Source organism: Notothenia rossii (genome assembly GCF_949606895.1).
Source record: "Notothenia rossii genome assembly, chromosome: 10".
Lineage (NCBI taxonomy): Eukaryota > Metazoa > Chordata > Actinopteri > Perciformes > Nototheniidae > Notothenia > Notothenia rossii.
Window position 1 is genome coordinate 10,715,994 of NC_136908.1, and position 23,726 is coordinate 10,739,719.

At 40.8% G+C, this 23,726-nt stretch overlaps 2 protein-coding genes across 7 annotated transcripts in view; one reads left to right on the forward strand and one right to left on the reverse strand.

The window, feature by feature from the left end:
• On the reverse strand, positions 1 to 22,231 carry LOC307022300 (cyclic AMP-responsive element-binding protein 5-like). Of its 6 annotated transcripts, none has more exons than XM_079655027.1 (11): positions 21,857 to 22,231; positions 14,695 to 14,761; positions 14,167 to 14,260; positions 12,718 to 12,827; positions 12,090 to 12,319; positions 7,908 to 8,034; positions 7,555 to 7,626; positions 3,308 to 3,628; positions 2,413 to 2,700; positions 2,215 to 2,323; positions 1 to 1,386 (listed from the first exon to the last, which is right to left on the reverse strand). In XM_079655027.1, the coding sequence occupies exons 1-11, from the start codon at positions 21,910 to 21,912 to the stop codon at positions 1,271 to 1,273; spliced, it is 1,590 nt and encodes a 529-aa protein (XP_079511153.1). In that variant the 5' UTR covers positions 21,913 to 22,231; the 3' UTR covers positions 1 to 1,270. The 6 variants fall into 6 exon arrangements, with proteins under 6 accessions (XP_079511153.1, XP_079511152.1, XP_079511157.1 ...); XM_079655026.1 differs by having other exon boundaries at positions 1 to 1,370; positions 21,857 to 22,230; XM_079655031.1 differs by lacking the exon at positions 21,857 to 22,231 and adding an exon at positions 17,139 to 17,416 and having other exon boundaries at positions 1 to 1,370.
• LOC307022302 (juxtaposed with another zinc finger protein 1-like) overlaps positions 21,285 to 23,726 on the forward strand; it is a 16,173-nt gene continuing 13,731 nt past the window's right edge. Inside the window, exon 1 of the mRNA XM_079655033.1 lies at positions 21,285 to 21,618. Coding sequence (XP_079511159.1) covers positions 21,504 to 21,618 — 115 coding nt within the window. The 5' untranslated portion in view covers positions 21,285 to 21,503. The remainder of the gene's footprint in view (positions 21,619 to 23,726) is intronic.

Here is a 23,726-nt window from a genome sequence, read left to right on the forward strand (position 1 = left end):
TGCATGGATACAAAATGTATTAATATCACGAGACACTCAGGAAGTCAGAACGGAAAGCTTTTGACAAAAAAGTCCAAGAGTCTACAGCTGGTACCAAAATGAAGTCCTTTAGTTTGGGACACTTAACTGATAGTAAATATCAGTCAGGCAAATAAAATGTTAGATTTTGTTTTGCGTAATACAGATGACTGATGTCTATGTACTGGCCAAACATAACACAGGCTATTACATTACATGTCACTTGTTAGACACTTTTATCCAAAGCGACTTACATACTCAATCCCCACAGGAGCAATTTAGGGTGAAGTGTCTTGCCCAGGGACACAACGGCATGCTGACTGCAGTGGGGTTTGAACCTGTGACCCCCTGATCCAAACACCAACGCACTACCCACTGCACCACACGCCTCCCTATGATCCACTATGCTGACCATTCCGGCCATCATGGTCAATAACCACTAACAAAACCAGTCACTAGATGGCAGACTAGACCATACTGTATGTACAGAAACAATCAGATATTTATAATATCATTACTCAAAATCACAGGTTTCCTGAGTCAAAGATAATTCTGACATGTTTTATATGATGAACAATATTTCAAAAGATCTAAATATATTGAATTACCAGAATAAGAGAAGTTGTATTACCTGACAGGGATTGAAATATGAGGTGCAGATTAAAGTTAGTGTCTTAGTGAGAAGTGCAAAAAAAAAACGGCCTAAATGGAAAGTCTGTCCAACCGCGTTTTAAATGGCTTTCCAAGACAGATGTAGGTTTGATTTAAAATCTTAAATTAAAAATCTGTTATGTAAATATGAATTATTTGTAGAAAAATACAGGTTTGAGAAGATGCTTAGGCATCAACTAGAAGGCATATAGTGTGAAATATAAAACTAATGTTTTTTAAATTAGTGCAAGATATAAGAGCGACAGATGTTTTATGATGGTGTGTGTGCATAGTCAGAGCGTAGCAGGCTTGCAGAAAGGATCCAGTTGCCATGTAACCATCTCAGTAAAGGTCATTTTTGCACCTGTTATGGAAATGTATCAGTATGTGGTTCTGGTCTCCCTTCCAACCAGAAAAAAATACCTCAATGTTCAAATGGATGTATACATTCACCTATCCAATTCAGCATTTTCATCCATAATGCAAATACATGATGCTGAGTCGGACTTAAGTGTTATTGTAAGGTAATTCAGGCTGATAGGATTCATCCGCCCCCCCTCATCTTTGTAGTCCAGGCGTGGGGTCGTGCCCTGTCATGCCTTCAGCTGCCGAGGAGGTGGAGATGCTGTTGTGTTGGACGGCCTGCAGATGAGGCCCAGGACCTGCAGGGATGGGACTTCCTGCGGGGCTCACCCCTGCAGCTGGAATCAGAGACAGCTGTCAATCAGAGACACCGATCCTGTGAGGACTGTCCATTCTGTGAGCACCGTTTGTAAGCATTATGCATGCAAATTAATTACAAAAAACACGACAGCTAAGATTAAAGGAAAATATCTCTTTTATTTTAACAAATGAATACTGTACATACAGGTAAAAAGACAACAATAGAAATATACGAAAGTAACTCATGCCAATATTGCATCCATCTTTGTTCTCTGAAACTCAACATTTTAAAACATAATGGCTGCTTTCTTTTAGGCCACAAGGTGCAGTATATTTTTTCTTTCCTTTTTAGGTCACATACAGGTTCAATTATTGTCGAACATTAATTTGAACCTGTCTGGAGTGCAAGATGGGCACGCTGTTCCAAGCTAGCTTCATGCAAGGCAAAATGGAAAGATATTGCATTTCACTCCAGAGTATTTCAAATACCATCAAGTATGAGTTCATTAAATGAGCATGAAAATGGAAATGAAAAATGCATTCCTTTTTAAATGGAGCGTTAAGAGAGTGCAGTGCTTCCCCCCGATTGGCTCTCCATAGGAATAAAAGTGCATGTACCAATATTTGGAGACTGTGGGGGTTAAAAGCAGAGTTTTTACTCTTAAGTGCTGTTTAGTTGCACTCAGCTAGACAGTTTAAGGTCGCTCTGTTTGCTGAGGGGGGGGGCTTTGCATAAAAACACAATGTCACCATGGGGTATTCGCTTATGTGCACATACAAAGTTTCTGAATTATTCCCTCAGTGGTGGATGGAGATGATTGGTGTCAGGCATCTGGAAAAGCTGGTGAGATGTCTAGCGAGGGGGGCAGTTGTTTTACTCACTGGGATACCCCTGTGACTCTCTCTGCCGGGCGCTGACAGGACAGTCTTTGTGGGTGAGCAGAATCTCCTTTAGCTGACCCACCTCCGACCTCAGTGACGTCACCTCGTTCTGGAAACACAGAGAGAAGCAGTTAGTATCCCTGAAGTGCAGATTGTGTTAACTTGTGTGTACTTGTGTGTGTGCAGAGTGTGTCCCACCTGTAGCTGCAGGTTAGTGTGTGTCAGCTCTTCAGCTTTCTTCTCCAGCGACGACACCCACACTTTCCTCTTCTGTCGGCAGCGGGTGGCTGCAGCCCGGTTTCGCTCCAGGAACTTCTGCCTGCGCTGGTCGGGGTCTTGGTCTGCCGTCCTCCTGCGGCGGTGGCTGCCTACTCCCCCACCACCTCCTCCTCCTCCTCCACTTCCACTTCCACTGCTGCAGCTACTATCTGCCTGCATTGAATGCTGGGAGTGGGGTGGATGCATCTGCTGCGCAACTGGTGATAACTGCAAAAAAACAAAAAACCTTTAAAAAGTAACCCTACCAGGCCGTAATGCAGAAATGTATTTAGTTTAGCATATTTTAGTTGTTCTATACAACTCGGATACAAATACAAATTCTGAATAGCAATAGTAGGTCATCACGGTTCAAACCAAAGTAAATGAATACTCCCCCAATAGCTTTCATCTGAAGCCTAACCTTATTAAACGTACCCTTTTCATAATATTGATAACATTGTCATTACATTTTAATAAAGTAAAACAAAAAAATGATATGTCTATGTGATGTGGTTTTTGTGGACATGATTTGGCGAAATGTGTTAAAACAGACTGAAAGCAGAATAATATATGTATAGTGTATACATTACTTATGCAATTTTAAAGCCGTCTCAAGTGTGAATTTTAAATGAAGAGTTATTTCATGATAAACAACCCATTTTGAAAGTGTTCAGCTGTATTCTAGCAAAAAAACAGATGTGAGATTGTTTTGAATGTTTCCCAAACCTCCACACAGTAGGTCCTTCATCGGCACAGTATATATACTGATGGATATAATATAAAGTCAGGTTTCACCATCATCACTGGGCAAAGCAGTGAATATAAAGCATCGTACCTGTGAAGGAATAGACAGGGGTGGTGCAGGAGGCGAGCCCTGGTGCAGGTGGGCGGGCGGGGCTTGGTGAGCCTGCTGGTGGAGGCTGTGGGGACTTCCCATGTGCTGCGGAGGCGGAGCGTGGCATCGCTGTTGGAAAGTGATGGGCGGAGCAGGAAGCTGCGGATGATGAGGAGGATGAGGGTGGTGTTGTAGTGGTGGAGCCTGATGACGCTGTGACATCATCTCCATCATGTGATCCATGGCTGTCACAGGGTTGTTGATGCCCACCATGGCAGGGTGGTGCTGCTGGAAATGATGGCCCAGCGTCTGTTTGGATCTCTGAGAAGAGACAAAAAAAGACCATATATATATTTAAGTATTCATGTGGTACACGCAGTGGTGGATAAGTATTTTTAAACATGTGAAAGTAGCAATACTTGATTTAAAAATACTTTAGTTAAAGTACTGCATTCAAAATCTTATTTATGTAAAATTATAAATGTTTTTGGATCCTTAAAATACCAAAAGTACTCGTTATGCGCCATTTTAAAATCAAATACAGTATATATTCAATTACTGGATTTGATTTTTGATGAATTAAGCCCGAGCTCATTTGAACTACTTTGTTTAAACTGCTGCTGAATATCATTCAAAATTGTACCTAAGTACAGTACTTAAAGTACATTCCACAGCTTGAGTCACTGTAAAAAAACATTTGATGTTGCATAACACATTAAATACCAGCTGAAAATAACAATATGTATATATGTATGAGATATGATGTCAGCCTCGAATTATGTTGACCACATGTGCAATCACCCAAACCAATGCATACCTCACAAATATCCCATTTCTGCTATTGAAAAGGCTGTGTGCTGTGAGTCAAGAGTTGTAGATATCATATCCGTAAGAGAGATTAACCTCAGTAATTGACACTCTCATAATAGTTTGTATATTATCACATCTTCTCATTTAAACAGCAGATTCCTTCTGATTGTATCATGGCCTCGAGGAACATTACAGACTCTTGAATGTCTCAAAGGCTTGTGAACCTGCTATAAGAGGAGGTGAAAGAATTGAAATATAGTTTCTGTATCACTGAAAGTCTATCGTCAACGAATGAAATACAACTTAAATCCATTTAGGCCTAGATGGATTTGGGGTTGAGTTCTGTTTAAGCCACTTTATTAAATGGCTTAGTTGAATGCTCAATGCTGCAAATTACATAAAAACACATGACGTGTTTATGGTTTATGAAACATAATAATCTTCCCACTAGTAAACAGAGTATCCAAACTTGGATCCACAAACAATACAGTAAGTAAACTCTTATATGTATTTTTAAGTGGTAATAAATAAACAGAATAATATTCTATAATAATGCAACACCCAAGAAAGCCTATCTGCGTAATGACTACTTTTTCATTTGAATTAAGTAGCATTTTGAACTCAGGACTTTTACATGCAATGGAGTATGTTTAGGCTGTGGTATTACTACTTCTACTTAAGTAAAGGATGAGTACTTTTTCCACTTATGCCCACAGGGTTATTAAGCCTAACGATGTGACACACTAAACACTTAACACCAAGAGCTGTTGTCATACATAAATGTTTCACAACTCTTATACTTGGTGTGCTTGACCCCCAACAGCGACTAAATCGGTAACAACCGCAGACTGTATGTACAGATATATTTATCCAGATATAAACAGTGTATGCTAAAAGCAGATAAGCTATCAAACATACAGGCCACTTCGGGCCATTTCGGGTCAAACGAGCCTTAGTATCCCACAGTATTCTACCTTTAAGTAGCAAAATGTCTCAAAATTAAAATGATAACCGCTCTCAGCCTCTATCTCCCGCTCAGCCCATCATCGGCTTTTCTCCCAATTATCCACAACTGTAAAAACAACTGTAGATAAGAGGGATACTGTGTTCCAATAAATGCTGCAGTCTGCAGCTTGGTACCTTCACACTTTACCATTCCCGCATATCATCTGACTAAACAGACTGTAAGAGCTAAATTAAACCTCATCTCACCTTTCTCCTCCCCTCAGCAGAGGAGGGAGAGGTCATGTTTAGAGCATGACATCACCCTTCCTCCCTCCTTCCCTCCCTCTCTCTCTCTCCGGCAATATTGCTATCTGTTCCCTGTTACACAATATTTCTCTAAGAGAAGAAGCAGATTTTTTTCCCCCTTCAACCATTCAACGGCGAAAAAAGGGAGCACATTTAGCCGTTGCCAAGGATGAGGTCACCGAGTCTGTCTGTGCCAGCCAGCCCAGTGCCAGTCAAACACACACACACACACACACACACACACACACACACACACACACACACACACACACACACACACACACACACACACACACACACACACACACACACACACACACACACACACACACACACACACACACACACACACACACACACACACACACACACACACACACACACACACACACACACACACACACACACACACACACACACACACACACACACACACAGCAAACAGGACGGGACGTGAGTATCTCAGCTCTGTATACTACATAGAAACAGCCTGACACTGGGGCCTGTGATTACATCATGGGTCTCCTTGGCCTGGATGACACACCACGTTGATATTTCTGTCTGGAGGGATCAGTGAATGAAGACAGAACTGTACATGAAACACTGATCCACTTGTTGGACGTTTACTTTTCCTCTTCAGCTGAGAGTGGAGTCACTGTACAACAGAGGCATGTTAATAACCCTTTTTGTGGTTTTACAGAAGCAGGGTCATGTTTCATACCTCGGAATTTTAAAACACAACATCAGACGAGACTAAATTATAATAGAATACAATTTAAATGTGTCTGGAGAAAAGGGGGTTGTGTGTGTGTGTTCAAATAAGTAAGGTTTAGATTTGAACCTGCGACCTGAGCAGCTCCAAAACCTGAGACCACTTTTCATTTGCCACTCTATATACAAGCTCTGCACATGAAGTCATAACCCGTGAGTGTGTGTGTTTGGGTGGACGCAGGGTGTTTTCACAGTTTTCCCTTTGAAGTTGCTTTTGATAGCACACATATTTAACAATTTATACTACATGCACCTAGAAAGAGGTTATGTAAAATTTACAAGGGTAGAGATTGAGAGCAAGTTGACACAAGGAAAATAAAACAACCAAGAAAAGCCAGGGAGAGCATGTAGATTAGGACTTCCTGTGGTGCGGGACCTGTGTGTGTGTGTGTGTGTGTGTGTGTGTGTGTGTGTGTGTGTGTGTGTGTGTGTGTGTGTGTGTGTGTGTGTGTGTGTGTGTGTGTGTGTGTGTGTGTGTGTGTGTGTGTGTGTGTGTGTGTGTGTGTGTGTGTGTGTGTGTGTGTGTGTGTGTGTGTGTGTGTTGGTTAAAGTGTAGAATTACACTCTGTTTCCCGCCTGTCCTGATTAGAGAATAATAAGCCAAAGGCAGAATGTGTGTTTTGTGGCTTCAATTTCAGAGGAATGGCACAGCAGTTTGAGTAATATAGTTATTTAATTTCAGTTGGAGAATTATATAAGAAGATTGATAGCTCTATATAGCACTAAATATAAGGCACATTGAAAAATAAACCGTGACACAAAGACCAGTCACTTTCCCCTTCTGGAACGCTCCCTTAGTTGAGCGGCAGAAAGGACAAAACGAAATCCTGCAACATGACTGCTGTGAGTAAAATTGCAGAAATGTATTTTCTTTATCTTTCTGAAGTCTGTTACAGAATCGCTTCAAATTAATGTTGAATCTGAATGTTCAGTCAAACACCCAATTTCCCAATTTGTATTAGTTTTTATCGCCATTCATTTATTTTTCTCGCGTTCGCCTACAGGGACTACTACGGCAAATTGCCCCTTTATACATGTTAGTTTTAGTACAGATTAAATAAGATGAGATATAACATTTAAATAGGTGAGCTTTAGGGGTGCTGGGAAAGGCTGATTTAGTCACTTCTGGATAGATTCAGGCTATATGTTCTCCCCTGTTGTACAGCCTGTGTGCTAATATGAAGTAACCAGCTCCTGGTTGTAGCTTTATTCTCACTGTGCAAGTATAAGAATGGTTAAGAAATGACTATCAGCTCTATTCCAAAAACAATGGCCTTGGTATAGGTTTTCAAGAAGCCACGAGTGGTCCAGCTGTACTAACTGTTGTCAGCAATTGTATATATGTATGTTGTGCTCATACAGGAAAAGGAAACGAATAATCAGTGAGAAACAATAAGAAAATGTGTGCTCAGTACCTGAGGCGAGGAACAGGGGTGGTTGTGTCCAGGACCGGGTAAACCCATTACACACGACATTTGCTTTTCCATCTGAAGAAGGAAAGGAATTGACACAAAAATAACCTTTCAAGCGTTACAAGGAAAAGCTATAGCGCATACATAACCTCCAGCATAAAGAGTTCCTCACAAGGTCACATCCATTTGGAGTTTGACACTTTTCATTAATTCATACACAAGAGTGAAGTGATTTTTTCTGTCAGCCATGAATATTTTCCAACTCGAGGATCTTGACCACTTTGAACACTATACCTGCATCCATAAATCATGCATGTCTGGATGCAAATGTATGTGTGTGAGTCTCTGGAACTTACAGGCATGTGCTGAGCAGCTGCCCCTTGCATGGCGGGGTCTGGCAGCGTGCCAGGTAAGGAGGCTGGCAGCGGTTGTCTGTGTCTGTTTCGCATGTGGAGGAGGGAGGACAGCGACCCGGGAACCGGCCTGTGGTCAGCCGCAGAGGGAGAGAGAGGGAGGGACGAGTCAGAGACATCCACGGCTAAAGTTTCACTTATCCAGTTCAGAGAGGGGTGCAGGTTTAAACATGTATGGCTTAAATGGCAGAGGTAGATGGAAATGGTCAACAAAAAGTCAACTAGGGGTGAAATAATGAATGACATTAATCACAGTGATTAGAAGATGGATTAGGTCAAATCCTATTTGATTTTTTTTACCAACAATTGGCATTGGCAACACATTTACTTATTTACCTCAAGAGAAACAGATTGTGTCTCTTTTTTTAAATATCCATCTCAGAGTTTTCTGCCTCCATCCCAATGCTTTGAAGCCAATTGGAATTGTGTTTGAGGTGCTAAATACATTTAAACAGTTAGGGATTTCAACTGTCTTTTCAGAAACAATTTCCCAGTTACTCTGGATAATCCACAGACTTTACTGTTCATTAGAAACAAATAATCCGAATCAAACACTTTTGTTCTGTGGATTATCCAGAATAACAGAGACATCTGTTTCTGGAAAGAGTTGTTTCTATTTCCATCATTTTAAAAACAAATGTTCAAAGCTGTTCGCACAACCATTTTATTATATTTACCTCCACTGTTCTGAGGTGGAGGCAGTTTTGCCAAATGTGGACCAATCTGGCTCTAATTAAATTTGAATTATTTGTCATCGATTCCTCTGCGAACACTGTAAAATCTATTTCATTTAAGGATTTTTTTTTTTTACATTTTATAGTTAAAAAAAGGGTGACCGTATTTTGCATGACTCAACTTCTTGAATTATTTCCCTGCCTCAGAGTTTAACAGGGAGGATCTCAGGTTACGTGCATGTGAGTGTTATGAGAGAAAAGGGGAGAAGGTGGGTTTTAGGATCTTATTGGATTACCTCGAGCCAGTCCAACCTGGCAACACTAGCAGGGTAAGAAATCTAAGAGGTGGAAATGTGGGGCAAATAAAACATAAAATATCTACAAACCACTAAAAGCAAGTGAGAAGATGAGCTGTTTTATGATCTGGGTGAGGAAACACTTAAAATCTGGACAAAAGCATTCCCTCAAAAAACAAACAACAATCTAACTGTTATTGTTTGTGGGCTGGACGGCGTAAACAGAGGTTTGAGGTTAAGAAACTAAACTGTAATGAGGCGAAACAAGTGAACGAAAACAGAGGTATGGAAAAAAGTGACAGCTTGAGCGGGAGGAGAGGAGCTCAGGGATCTCAGCGGGGGGCGCAGAGACCCGGGGTGCCATGTGCTGAGCTAACCGCTCTGGCTCTCAGCCAATAAGAGAGCGTGGGCAGCCGTGGCCGCGGTGATGTCATCCGCAATGATGTCACCACTGAATCTGGGGTATGCGGCCCGTTTAACATACAACAAAGTACAGACAAACCAAAACAGCATTTCCTCACGTAACCACAACAGTTCTACCGGGACAACAGCCAGACACATTTAGAAACCAGGTCGCTATGGAAACTGGTCGTAAACACGAGGGGAAACAGTCAGACACACGATCCGTGGTTCGTTTAGCAACACTTAGCTGGTTTCACTGACTAACATGCTGTCTGGATTCAGCTGGCACTGATTTGATGTGCCATTATCAAGCCTCAGTCACTGCCCACAGTCCTGTCCTGTCTGCCCGGGGACAGATGTTTGGACTTTACAATGTCATTTTGGCCCTTTGGTTCATCTAATGTGGGAAAGAGGCTTTGTTTGTCTACTATATGTTGCAAGCAGAATGAGAGAGCTTTTCTTTTTGTAAGACAGGGTGTCGGGATAAGAATAGGCTGTAAAATGACTCAAACCCGAAAGTGTATGTCATCAGGTATCAGGTCTGACACTGCTTCATTGACAATGTGTTTGGAAAGATGTTTGAGGTAACACTGACATCACCAAGGGGCATGCTCTTAGTGTGTCAGGGCATTTTCTTTTTGGTTTAGGAAATGGGAACATTACAAATAATGATGCTAATGTGGGAGAAAGATCAAAAACATTCTGTTGGTAAACAAAATCTGTCTTCCAGTTATTGTCTATATAGCAGATCTACAGTATATACTTGATCACATCACAAGTTTGACACTTTATTCTCTAGTTTCTGGCTTTAAGTTGCTGATGTTTCCAAATGTTGAATAAACGTTCCTAGGCCATGGGAAATGTTTTTTTGTAATTATTAGATTTGCAAGTGTTCCCCTTTAAGGCACTGACCATGTATTCATAATGTTCCCAGGGTATAATGTTATTATAAAACTGCCTATTCTGATTTATTTGGTGACATTATGGCTAGTAGACAAACCAATTAAGAACTATATTTTATGGAAAAGTGAAAGAAAAGACAAATTAAATCACTGAAGTAGCAGTTAAATTACAATTTGTGAAAGAAGCTGGCAGTAAATATGAAAGGGCAGTAGGAAGATGGCGTTACAAGCAAAAGCACTTAATTATAGCATGGAGAAACGGAACATGCAAGAGACTATTTTTGTTTGATTCTTTTTTAAATAATTTCAACTAACATATTTTATAAATACTTATAAATATAAAGATTAATCATAATCTATTGACAGATGCAATTTTAGATATTTACCAGTTACAAAATGTCCACATTGAGGTAAACTGGAATGTAGTTTTTACAGTTAAAGATACAATGTTACTTTTTCATCGGCTAAAGTCTTGGGTATTTTAATCATTTAATAATTTATTATATTTGACATGCCTGAAATACAACAATACTATTTTTCACATCAAACAGCATGCTCCAAGAAAAATGGGTATTAACATTGTTAATTCAACCCACGGTAAATGTAATGAGATATTCAGATGACATATAAATCCAAATCCAATGTTGAAATGTCAGACGGAGGGAAAGCAGCTGCTGGGAGCCGCTCAGATGAAAGACAGGAACTCTTACTCTAATCTGTCTGAAGGACGGGTGATAACCGCGGAGCCGAGGAGGCTGCACAGGCTCTGAGCCTCACAGACACAACACAGGCAGTATTTGGGTGGCAGGGTGGGCAGTGGTAATGGGTCTGAGTGGGTGTGTGTAGCAGTTATCAATCTCTAATGCTATGACTTTGTTCTTGCAGTAAATTGATGTTTGCATTATTTTTCTCCCTCCTTTCTCTCAGTTCATTAGTGCAGTGATAAATTATGCAGGGGGAAATGCCCAGGCAGAATGATTTATAATACGTCCAAAACAGGATGGGCGAGACAGGGTGAAGGAGAGGAAGAAAGAGTGAGAAAAGGCAACATTAAAAGGAAATATGTGTGTGTGTCTATATGTGATGAAGGCAATACGTTCTGCTGCTGAAAATAGATGCCTTCAAGGGATAGTTTGGGTTTTTTAAAGCAGGGTTTTATGAGGGAATTATCAATATGTCAAGGTGGTCAATAAATCCTCAGGAATAGGAATAGCACGGAAGCAGAGCCAAGTTCTGCTGTGGAAAACATTTGTAGGCAAAATGTATTTTAGCCATTTCAAATAAATGCATTATCATTTAAAATGTACGCTATATTTTGAGTATTTGACCATGTTACCCTGCCCCTAGACAGCCCTTTCCATTGGGATCTGCAGCCGTTACCTGCGCTTTCTTCAAAGCCACCAAGCTCCATTGACAAAGTCAGTTCACCACCTAGAAGAGTTATTGTCTACCGCTGCCTTGATTGGTCAGTATATATGCTTTTTGGTGACTAAAGTGTTTTTAAAGGTTAGTTTGGATTCAACAAAATCACAAAATTACACAAACAAAAAAACGGCTTCAGTTCCCTGGTGGAAAGTTCAAGGTAAAGCTTTAAATGTTCTTTATATAGCTCACACTTGAAGTGATCTTTATTTTTTTTGTGGTCATTTCTTTTAGGGTGATGAAAATATGTGTTGCTGCTGCCCCCTTCCACAGCTGTACATTATTTATCTTCTGTGCCTGTACATATTTCTCCAAAGTGGCAGCATGCTGACCATCCTTTACTGCAGCTCACACACTGACTATGGATAAGTCCCTTCTTCACACCAGCTTTAAACTCTCCTCCTAAGGTGTGTGTGCTGCCGTACTCACCCTGAGTGTGTGAGGGCTGAAGGAGCCTGGGTGATGACGGATCCGGACTGCGGGGACGACAGGGCCTGCTGGGCGTTCAGACTGCAGCTTGGGCCCATCATGGGGCTGTGGGACTGCGGGTGCTGCAGGGGGTGGGTCTGGGGGTGGTGCAGCGGTGGCTGGGGGTGCTGGTGCTGAAGCTGGGATTTTAGCTGCTGGTTCATACAGGAAGGCCCATTATGAGGAAGCGTCTGTGGAGAGAATTGTGAGCGACAATCAGCTGGGACAATTTTAAACTTGCGGTGTCTTCTTTCAGTCTGTGTTTGTGTTTGTGTGGTTATTTTTTACGTGTAAGTGCGTACATTTATTTAGGTGTGTGTATATTTTGTGTTTGATGTGTAGCTGTTTAATTCACAGGGGGGAATGTGATCGCCCGGTGTGTCTTTCCTCAATGCCGGTCAGATATCTGCAATCGTCTAATTGAGTCTGACTGCTTTTATCTCCCTCACACTCGGGTGTCAGTCAAAACGCTTATCTGACAGAGCTCACAAGCAAACACCTATCAACAGCACGGCACAAGTCAACATTGTTTCTTGATTCTTGCTGTTAAGACTCAAGTTAGGATGAGGTTCAGTCAGAAATGTTTTACCTGTTTGCTCTTTTCTTCTTCTTGTGCTTGAAGAAACTCTTCCTCTATCTCCTTGAAAAGACCAACTTCTTCACAGTTCTGCAAAAACCGGGTTGGCGTCGGAGTCTGGTCTAGAAGCGGGAAATACAAATACACAAACAAAAAAATAAAAATGAATGAATTGCTACAACATAAAAGTATTTCCTGTTATTTGATTTGTAAATCGACTGTTTTCCGATCTGTTAAGCAAAGAGGAGAAACAAGTCTCCTCTGAGCGTTGCTCTGTCTCTCTCCGTGATAACATCAGCCTGTCTCTCTGAGCCGCCTAAACATGCAGGGGTCAAAGGTCAGCTGCGCTCTTTGTTTTGACATGAGATTTCCTGCAGGAGGCGTGACAGGCTGCAGGACGCAGAGAGAATGATAATTTGCTGTTACACGTATGTTAAAGCACTTTTTTTCCCCTGGTCTATTTTTGCAATCACAAAAAGCATCTTAAATAGCATATCATGGGACACCACATCCCTGCATAATCCCATGATAATTAATTAAACATTAATAATTTAATTCTCTTCAGGGTTAGCCGCTCTTCAAAAAGAGTTATGCTGACCCTTTTTCTATCCGCTTGTGGGAAAATCAAGCAAAAAAGAAAAGGAAAAGGATATCACACAACTTCTATTACTGTGGTCAAGGCATTTTTCAAACATAAATGCATTACATCTGCTTCTGCTTAAACTAAATGCTTTTAGCTTTTTTGGACGGTTGGTTGGGCATAAAAAAAGTGTATTAAATATGTCAACTTGTAATATTTCTGAGAGATTTTAAGATGGACAAAACAATTATGTAATCAATCAAAACAAGAATTAAAAAACGGTGGTATATTTACAGTCAAAAAGCCACTTTTGCACTGATAAAAGTGTCCATCTGATGTTGGTAAAAATATTTTCAATAAATCAGGAAACTAACATAGTGTTATTGTGAAACCCTGGCACACACAGTAACAAGCTGAGGCATCCAAAAGCATTTAGTTGCATCAATTCTCCCACAAGTTCCTCTCCTGTACCTGTAACCCTGCACCTCTCACTTTGCAATATAAACAAACAAGGACTAAAAATATCTTAGGAGGTTTATGAAATTCGGTCTTCACTGAAAGCGTTATCACTGTTTTCTGTCAAATCTGATGGAGTATACTGTACATGTTGCAACATGAGCAGCTCCGTTTCACAGCACAGACTATCTGAGGAAAGGAAGCCTGTATCGAGCTTATCTGATTTCGTATTGTATAACGTTGTGTCATCATTTTTTTCATCAAGAACTGATCCTGAAAAGAGTTCACCACACACACATGCAGACAACAGAGTGATATATAGCACGTCTAAGAAGTGAACACACAAGACCAGTATTTATGGGGATACACAAACTCAACTATTAGCTCTTGGCTAAATGTTTTTTCCCCCTCTTGTGCTCTCTCACCTGTAAAGGGCAAATCCGCCTTGATGGAGGAGAACTTGAGGGACATCTCATGCTTACGTCCGTGGATGGTCAGATGCTCTTCTAACTGGAAGCGCTGCAGACCGACAGAGTGAGAAAGATATGAAGAGATGCGTGTAGCTGCATGACACGACACATGGGATGAGATGTGCAATCAAATCAGCTGACGTCTTTTATAGCTGACTAATCAGTCACAATGGTCTGAACGTGGTTGATTATATGTAAAATTATTGTGTTATATATTGAACTCTTATTATATTTTTTGTATTGCTCTTTAGCACAGAACTGAGTATGCTACCTTATATTTTATGATATTTGTTTATTTTTACAATTTAAATCCCATTAATCCGCCTGCCAGTGTCCACAATTGATAACCATGACTTCACAACATTATTTAATCTTCAATAGATGTCTGTATCCTATGTTAATAATTTAGTTTGATACTAACAATCATACATTTTCCTGCAAATATATTTTTACATACGCAGGTGTATCACACATCAAACTGACCTGAGAGCAGCCGGGTGCGCCGCACATATAAGGCCTGTCCTGTTTGTCATTCATGTCATACACCAGCCTGCAAAACATAAGAAGCAAGCACAAAATAATTCATCATTACTGTGTGAAGCATACTACGGATGTCAGTTCATTGTGTGATGATTTAATTCGGCAGGACGCTCGTAGCTCTTCTTTAATTACTCAGAGAAAGTGCCCTTAGATAAATCACACAGTGAGCTCGTATACGATACATTAATCCTGCTATTATCACGTCTTTATTGTTGAGGCGGTGTGCAACGAAGTAGGTGCCACAGATGATAAATGCTTCACCCAGAGACACAACATTATTTGTAGGAAAATGATCCCTTTGGTGCCAGCGGGAGAGCAGCAGCATTGCTACATAGTCATTTTTTTATGAGGAAGTGCTTTAATAAATACTGTATTCATTATAACTAATAACATGAAGGCAACAAAAGGGAATTAAAGCTTTACATCATTTACTTTTGTGTAAATGTAGTGCGATAAAGCTTTCATCGGGGGATACAACGCTTTCAAAACATCAAATAAAGTCAACGTCAGAGAGGGTGAAAATAACAACACAGACAGAATGATGAACCCGCATGTAGCGATGACTCTCGGATCAACACACTCAGTTCTTGAATGGAGATATTAAGCCTTGTTGGGGGTAATTATAACTATTTGAAGTGCTGCTGCTGCTGACCCCTAACTTTCCACTGAGAGCAAAGGAAGGAGCCTCCAACTCAATGGCCTCAGGCATACCTCGAAGCTGTGTGTCACCAAATGAGATTCACACACTTGTAGAGGTCAGCAGGGTGACCCTCGCTTGACTTTTCATCCTCCTACCACAGTAAGTGTTTACTGATAACTCAGGGAGGAGGAAGAAAGGAAACAGTAAAGCAGATGGCAGGGATGACAACAAGAAAAAAAGCGAGGGGCACTTTTTACACTTACACACTTTTCCCTGAAGCAAACATTGCATTTGTGTGAGCATTAAGTGCTGAGAAGACAGCAAAGTGGGTCTTTGTGTCATGGGAAAGTGAGAGCTGAAGAGAAGAGCGAGGAGAGAGAAAGAGAGGGCAACAAAAGTACACTCTTCCATAAGAAATGGAAAGTGTGTGGGGTGGGGGTTGGAGAGGGACATTAGGGTGATGGTGAGAGGAATGGGAAGGGCAAGTGGCAGTGTGAGAGAGAGAGAGGGAAAGAGAAAGAGAGGGAGGAAATCACAATGAATGGAAGAGAGAAGGAATGAGGGTGGGAGGCGGCAAGGGGAGGGCTGCACTGTCGGCCTACTCCTGACAGGTTTAAACCTGCCTCAGCCCCCATTTTCCAACCCCTGCAAGTAGAGGTGACTTCATAGGTGTGTGTGTGTGTGTGTGTGTGTGTGTGTGTGTGTGTGTGTGTGTGTGTGTGTGTGTGTATGTGTGTGTGTGTGTGTGTATTATAAAATGGAATGATGAAGCAAGTGTCCACAACAACACAATTACAGATAGAAAGAGAGATAGATAATAAAATAAAGTAGAAAATCAGTGGAAACAGTCAAATGGTTACATCCTTTTGCTGCACATGGTTTATAGTCTTTCTTGGTGCAGTGCTACATAATGTGATATATTAAGGCGTAAATAAATAGAAAGCGTAGTTAATGTTAATCATAAATATCATCCACTGTTTTCTAGCTCTCTTTCTATACTTTAAGCAGCACTTGAGCAAGATGAGCAGACTCAGCACATTTTCAGCAAAACCTTCTGTCAGTACGATTACATCAACGCGGAATGACGTCATCCTTAATACATAAACCCAACAACGGACCAGACAACACGTTGTCAATTCAAGACGGATAATTGCCTCTATTATATATTTGCAACTTAATCTAAGACTTTTTTCTGTCCTCTATTTTCAGTCATGATAAATGACATAATACAACTTTAAAGAAACACCTGCTTGAGAATCCTGTACAATATGTCCAGCTAAAACAAAAGAAGCAACTTACTTACTTCTCAAAGTTGCCATGTTTGGTGGATAGACGTCAACAACATAATATCGAATACGTTTTTCTTCCGAAATGTAGGTTTTAAGCAGCGGTTCCGACCAGAAACTCGTCCTGCAGCCGAACGGTTAGTGCCCGTATGTGTCCCAAGAACATGCTGGTGTGTTTCCTTTCCTAACGCTCCGTATAGCAACCTGTTCAACTAAAAAACAACCCGGCACAGCTGTATGGAGAGTGCTGTCACACCCCCCAAATAGACACTCGCGCTCAACCTCGTCCGTCTGATGATGAGACTTCACCGGGACAGCCAAGCCAAAAAAAATCTTAACTTTCCAGTAGCGTCAAAAATAAATAAGAACGAAATACACTTCAGAATATAAACTCAGCACAGTGTATCCGCGTCACTTGAGTTTAAAAGTTTTGTGAATGAAAGTTGCTCAGGCTTACCTACAAGTGGAGAGGGACGAGCGGCGCTCCAGAGAGGAACCACGTTGGACTGGAGCGAGATTACAATACGATCTATTTACAGAAGCATTACATCACCCGGTGACGTCACGTGGGATTCCTGAAGTTCTAAATCATTGCGGTCCCGTACGGAGAGAGGGGCTGAAGGGGGGCGGGGTTTAGGACACCGGCCGGTAGGGGGACGGGACCGGACAGCAGCATGGTGCGGACCTGGACAGACACACAACTAGACACACCGACCGCAACGTGACGGGACACGGGACAGACCGGGTGGGCGGATGAGACACTGTTGTTTTTTCCCCTCCCTCCCCTCTTTCTGTGTGTGTCTGAAACGGGAGGTCCCAGTGTCTGCATCTAGTTTATATGCGGAAAATGAGTACCCTCAATGCTTTTCCATCTTTTCTGATAGTTATGACTTATTTTTAACTTAAAATAAAAGGATTATTATGAAACAAGAGCAGGCTTAAGTTTAGGTCAAATGTAATAGGGCTTCTTACCGAATTGATCCCAAAAAACGAAACTGAGAATATGATGAGGTAATGAGTTTGTAATAGCCATTGATATCAGGCTAACAAACTTTTGTCCAACTAATGCTAGTATAATAATAGGCCCTAATAATAATAATTATAACAAGGATAATAATAATAATCCTAATTTAAACAAATTCATATTTTCTTTATTATTGTTATTATTATTATTACTAGGCCTATAAACAGATTTTTCCATGGAGAGATTCCCAATTAAATAAGTTGTTATTCATTACTATTTGTACTCAAATCGTATTGTTTATCATGTTATACATATATGAGAAAGAGAGGGATAATCATTCTGCCTTATGTATCTTTTTGATAAATTATTTTCAGTTAAGTAACACATTTAATTCCAGCACTTTTCTTTTTTTCAGAATTTATATCGATATTAATATTTTTGCACTACTGTACATATTGTAATATAAATATTTATTCTCTTTGTTTATTGTAGTAGAATGTGCGTTTTTTAACTTCTCTATGTGTATACAACTAATTTAATTATTTTTTAATAAAGCAACTGTCAAATTGGCCCAAATAAAGTATTTTGATCCTAATTTTGACTGAAATAAATAAATGCTCACTGATATGGTATTTGATCAATATCCTTTATATGATTACATTAAATCCCATTGGCCATTGTACAAAATAAGAGGAGGGGACTTTGGTCATTCACATCTCTGCTGAGCTAAGCCATGCAGTAATATCTCTGCCATGTTTGGTCAGGCTTTCCGGCCTGCAGCTGAACAGAGGGATATGGTTTTGTTGTGATTGAAGTCCAAAACGGGACCAAGCCCCACTGACTCATCATCCACCAATCGCCTAGAGTATGCAAATTCTGGTTGCCAGAGAAACAAGAAGAAACAGGAAGTTGTGATGATGTCACTGTGTTTTGGGCTCTTCCCCCATGTGGATGTGAATCACTGAGCTTTGTTTTCAGTGAAGATATGGGATGTTTTACGGCGCGCTTGCCCGTGAAGAGTGCACACTAACACTAAAAAGCGTATGACGGCAGACAGGAAGTCTCTGGCTGGTGCCCTGGAGCAGACAAAGCCACTGAGATTACAACTACCTCCATAACTCAGAGGCTACACCAGCCATTAGTATCTGGCACTTTCACCTCAGCATGGCTTTTAACAGCCAGACTGGGAGCTTCCTAGAGAAGGCTGATGTCACCCTGTCTGTAAGAAAATATGGGGTTTAAGGTCAAAGGTCAAACAAACTTACTGACCTACATTCCCACGTAACATTATCCTCACTGTAGCTACATCTCACATCTGGCTCCGCTGCCAAACTGTTTTGATTTGATCCATGATGGTTTATGACTATTTGTTATCACAGCAGATAGTGGGTAATGTGGGATTTAGCAAATTATTTGGAAACATGTATTTTAAAGTTTAACAGAATCCAAGTTACAGTCATTTGATTCTGTAACAAATGGTTATATTTAAATATACACACATCTCTCTCCCAACATGCAGATCCACTGCTTGGACTGTTTGTCTTCAGCGAAAAAAGAGCTGATAATGTAATCCATGCCAATTTGAAATCCATCCCAAGCTGTTACATTGTGCGCTAGACACAGTTCAAGTGATGTCATGCACCACAAACTCGCTTCAAGTCTCTCCCATTCTATCTTGCATTTCACAACACATGCTACCACTTCTCATTTACGCAATAGTGTTGGAAACTGCGTCACTGTCACTGCTCTGATACACCATGTGCGTGTAATGAGTGTGTTTATGTTGCGTGTGTGTCTTCACGTGTTTGTGTGTAAGAGAGAACATCTGTGTTAGGTTGATGAAGTCACTTGATTTCTATACTGTACATGTGTGGACACCAGGTGAGGTCATGTTGTTTGTGTGAGCACATTTGTTTCTAACGGCTGTGAATGGGAATTTATTTTATGTTTTTGTATGCCTGGGTTTTAAAATGGTTGGATGGATAGAGGACAGTCAGAAAAATGTTCCTAGGTCTTAAGGTTGTTTGCTGAAATCACTGGCCAGTGGTTTATGACAGGCCATTTTAACGCTTGATTAACAGGTCCAACACAGGCCAGCCGGCCCTGGTTAGCCAGCCCCAGTGATTTAAGGACATTCTGCTCTCTCTGCGACTCACACACACATTACAATTTCCTCCTCACAACCAAGCCATTACAGGGAAACATTAATCCTTAAACTTTATGGATGTGATAGATGTTGTTGTCAACGGGTGATGCACGCACAAACACACACATAGCCTACAAGTGCAGTGATACCAACTCCAGCACCCATGTGCGGTTTTGATCTCTGGGTAACTTTGCAAATGGTATTTTTTTTATTCAGTTGCAAGCTGCAGTAAAGCACCGATATGTTTCGTAAACCTGCAATATTAATTTAAAAACAGCGATCAAGTTAGATATTTTTTGTCATTCACATTATCAATTTGGTCATTTGGGCGCTCTTTGTTGTAATTTCGTTAGCTTTTTCAGACACAAGACACTTGACACCTGTCCGTTCTGGGGAGGGATCCATCCTCCGTTGCAGATTCCGGAGTTTTCTTCAATTTTTCACCGTTAATTGTTGGGTTTCAAGGGAGAGAGGAGTGTTGTATGCTGTACACACTGTACAACTCTCTGAAACAAATGTGAAATGTGTGCTATTGGGATTTATTGTTAGCACATGACTGCAAATTAATGTTTGGAAAAATGGTAAACCAGCAGCTATTTGCCATGATGAATATAGAGCCAAGAATTTATAATCAGTTGTTATTCTGGGACTGTGATGCTGCCACTCCTAAGTGACCCTGGTCACTGCAAGTTCAGTAGCTCCTCCGCATCACATCCACACAATGTCTGGAAGACTACTAGTGCCTATTCATTGGCAAGCTAAAAGTTCCTGATTAGACTCTTAGTAATTGTTATCAAAAGCTGATGATTAATTTAATCATCAACTTTAGGAAAAATGTAAAGTAAATAACCTGCTATAGATGGTCTACAGTTAATGAAAATGTGAAAATTACATTTATTTTGGTATTTCCAATGATTGTTATAGGTCTCTATCAAATACATTTATTTTGTAATCGCTATACTCTTGCATGCACTTTTTTTGGTGACTACATCATTTCATTTCTCTGTGTAGTGTTTAACCAAAGAGTCAAAAGTTTATATATTGGTGGTTCTAATTGGCAAACTTTACATTCATTGTAAAAGTTAATATGGCACTATGTTAGTATGGTGTAAAACACATTATGCTGTATGACCTATATGTATAGGTAATACATATCCATACAATTGACATCAAATTGAAAATGATTGAAATCCATATATTCCTGATATGTTGGGCCTTTACAATTAATTAAGATGTGAGATATAACCAGGGTGTTATTAAAATAATAAATTAAAAAAAACTGCCTTTGCAAAAACACACTGATAAATCAGATTGTGTTCATAACAAAGGCATGCACATGTGTTATCATGTATTGCATGTAAATACGCTACGATTAAACTTTGATTTAATTTAGTGTGATAGTTATCATCAATATTAGTAATAATATCACAGTCAGAGCTGATCCATGGTCCCAACAGGTATGCAAGTCGTGACGTAGCCTGCCACCGGCCGACCCTCCTCCTCCCCCCATCCCCATCCCCACCCCCACCGGCCCGCCTGCCTCCCAGTTGCGCTCGCCGCTGTCCTGTCTGGCCGCCCGGTGTCTGCTCCGCCGCTCCAAGCTCTGCGGCTCTCCCACTCCCCTGAACCCGAAAACTCTGCCTCCTCCTGCGGTCACCTCCCCGGCTCCCGGTCCCCCCTCTCTCTCCTCCCGGTGAATGCACCAGCGGCGCAAACATGACGGGCATCGCCGCCGCTTCTTTCTTCTCCAATTCCTGCAGGTTCGGCGGCTGCGGTCTCCAGTTCGAGTCTCTCGCCGAGCTCATCGTCCACATCGAGGACAATCACATCGGTGAGTCGCAGGGGGGAGACGGAGCCAGCCTGCTAGCTGCTGTTAGCATCCTAGGCTAGTTAGCTGAAGAGCTGCAAATAGGCTCGGCTTTGCATTCCGCTATTCCTGCTGCTCGCTCTCCGTCGAGTTTCACCGGAGTGCGAGTTATTCAGCAACAAGAGACTTTATTTCATATGACAAGTACTGCTTCTCTGTGAAATAAGTGTCCGGTTTATTTTGCATTTGCTTTGATAGTTACCTTTTGCGGTAACCCGACTCCGAGGGCCGCGTAGGTCTCATAGGTGTAACTAGCATTCCGGCCAGGCAGCGGTTCCTCAGCTAACAGTGCTGCAGGGTGGTGTGTTTACGTTTCAGGCCTGATGCAGCCGGGGCTCCTCACCGCGGTTGTGTATTGGGATTCCTCTAGCTTTTTTAACAAGGCATCAATGCATCACCTTTTGCATTGCTTTCCGATAATGTTGGTGTCACTTAATTACCATTGGCCCCTTTATTATCTTTTCAACCAAGATGTGGCAGACATGCAATCAATTATATTTTCTTTCACATGCAAACTTGTGCATGTGGACTTGTTGCATCGTTTGTTAGATGTTCTACTGAAGGTAAAGCCTATAATAACTCACCTGGCAAAAATACTCACAAGGTGTTAGCCTAAAGTTTAACATAATGAAACCCCACGGATTCTTCAAGGTAGTTTTGAATAGTATTATATGAATGCATGCTATTTAACGTGTTGCTATCAAGTAACATAGTTAGTAATATGCGTCTGTATTTTGGTAATTGATGAATTTTTTTTTTTTTTACCATCGATGCATGTGACAAATGTGGCCTCTTAAGAAAAACTTAATGAATTGGTTAAATAATAAATATCCCCTCTTAGATGCAGATGCAATAAATACAAATATTAGTTTCAGTAAATTAGCATTGCCTTGTTTTTGATTAGTCAGTACCCTTTTTCTTCTATTGACATTGTGTAACAGGAAAAGCCATTGAAATGTAATCTAATTAGTAACATGCAATCTTGAATCTTGTTAAATATTTAACACTCTTTGAAGCAAAGTTCAGACGCATGCTTTGGTTTGACACTAAAAAATCTACTCTGTTAAATTAACCCCAAATCTATCATGGCAATGGATCTATTGACTTGTAAACCACAAAAACACTCAATAATCTGTATCAAAGTTGATGCGGGCTAATCATTATTAGTGGCGTGTATCCATCCTCGGGAGGCGGGTGAGGGGGTAGAATAGATGCTTCATTGAGCCAGTCTCCATGGCAACTGGCTGTCTCCAAAGGGGTTGGGGGCAGTATATGCGGTGAGTTATCGCACACCTGCTGTCTCGCTAACAAAGAGCAGCCAGCTGTGGTGAGGAGTGGATGCCCTGCGTGTGATGTCACATCACATGTGGGGCGGGACTGATGTTTAAGAAAAGGGGTCAAGTTTTGTGTGTTTGTGACTAAGCAGAAAGTGAAGCGCTGTATCTGGTTTTGGACCACACTAACTAGACCATATGCTCCATGGATCCCTTACTAATTAAACAAAGAGGCGTGGAGATTAACATTGTGAATATTCATTTGAATGTTTTTCAGGCCAAGGACCCTTTAGTTGATAGAGCCACGAACCAGGGGAGCCCCTACTTACTACATATGTCTAATATTGAGTTTCATACTAAACTTGCCTTACAATTACCTGTAGGCTTGGCCAAAAGTGCCATGTATAAACCTACAGTCTATGGTATAAACATACCTTTTTATAGTGCATACAACTTTAAGCTAATCAAATAATATTACACAACCGGAGCTACCGTAACAGTCATTTAAGTCCGCTTACATCCCATCTATATCATCAATGTTGTTTAAATATATATTTTTGTATGATATTCTTATGAATAGACAGCGTTTTCTTAGCTAATAACATGATACATTGTTGTTACTCTAATGCATATTTTCAGATATTTACATTTTTGGGAAAAAGAACCAAAAACTTTGAAAACATTATTGAAACATTTTTTAGTTCAAGATTTACATTTTATAAACTGGTGGTAATGCAAGAACATATATTGTCCTTTCAGTCTTACAGCCAAATCCACACCGGTAGATGCCCCATCTGG

Excerpts from the sequence above, each read along its gene's own strand:
- LOC307022300 (XM_079655026.1), bottom strand. The coding sequence starts at position 21,912 with ATGCTAGTTACACCTATGAGACCTACGCGGCCCTCGGAGTCGGGTTAC. Across the intron at positions 12,320-12,717 it reads AAGAAGAAAAGAGCAAACAG|ACGCTTCCTCATAATGGGCC; the intron begins GTAAAACATTTC and ends TTCTCTCCACAG. Across the intron at positions 7,627-7,907 it reads CAGCTGCTCAGCACATGCCT|ATGGAAAAGCAAATGTCGTG; the intron begins GTAAGTTCCAGA and ends TTCCTTCTTCAG.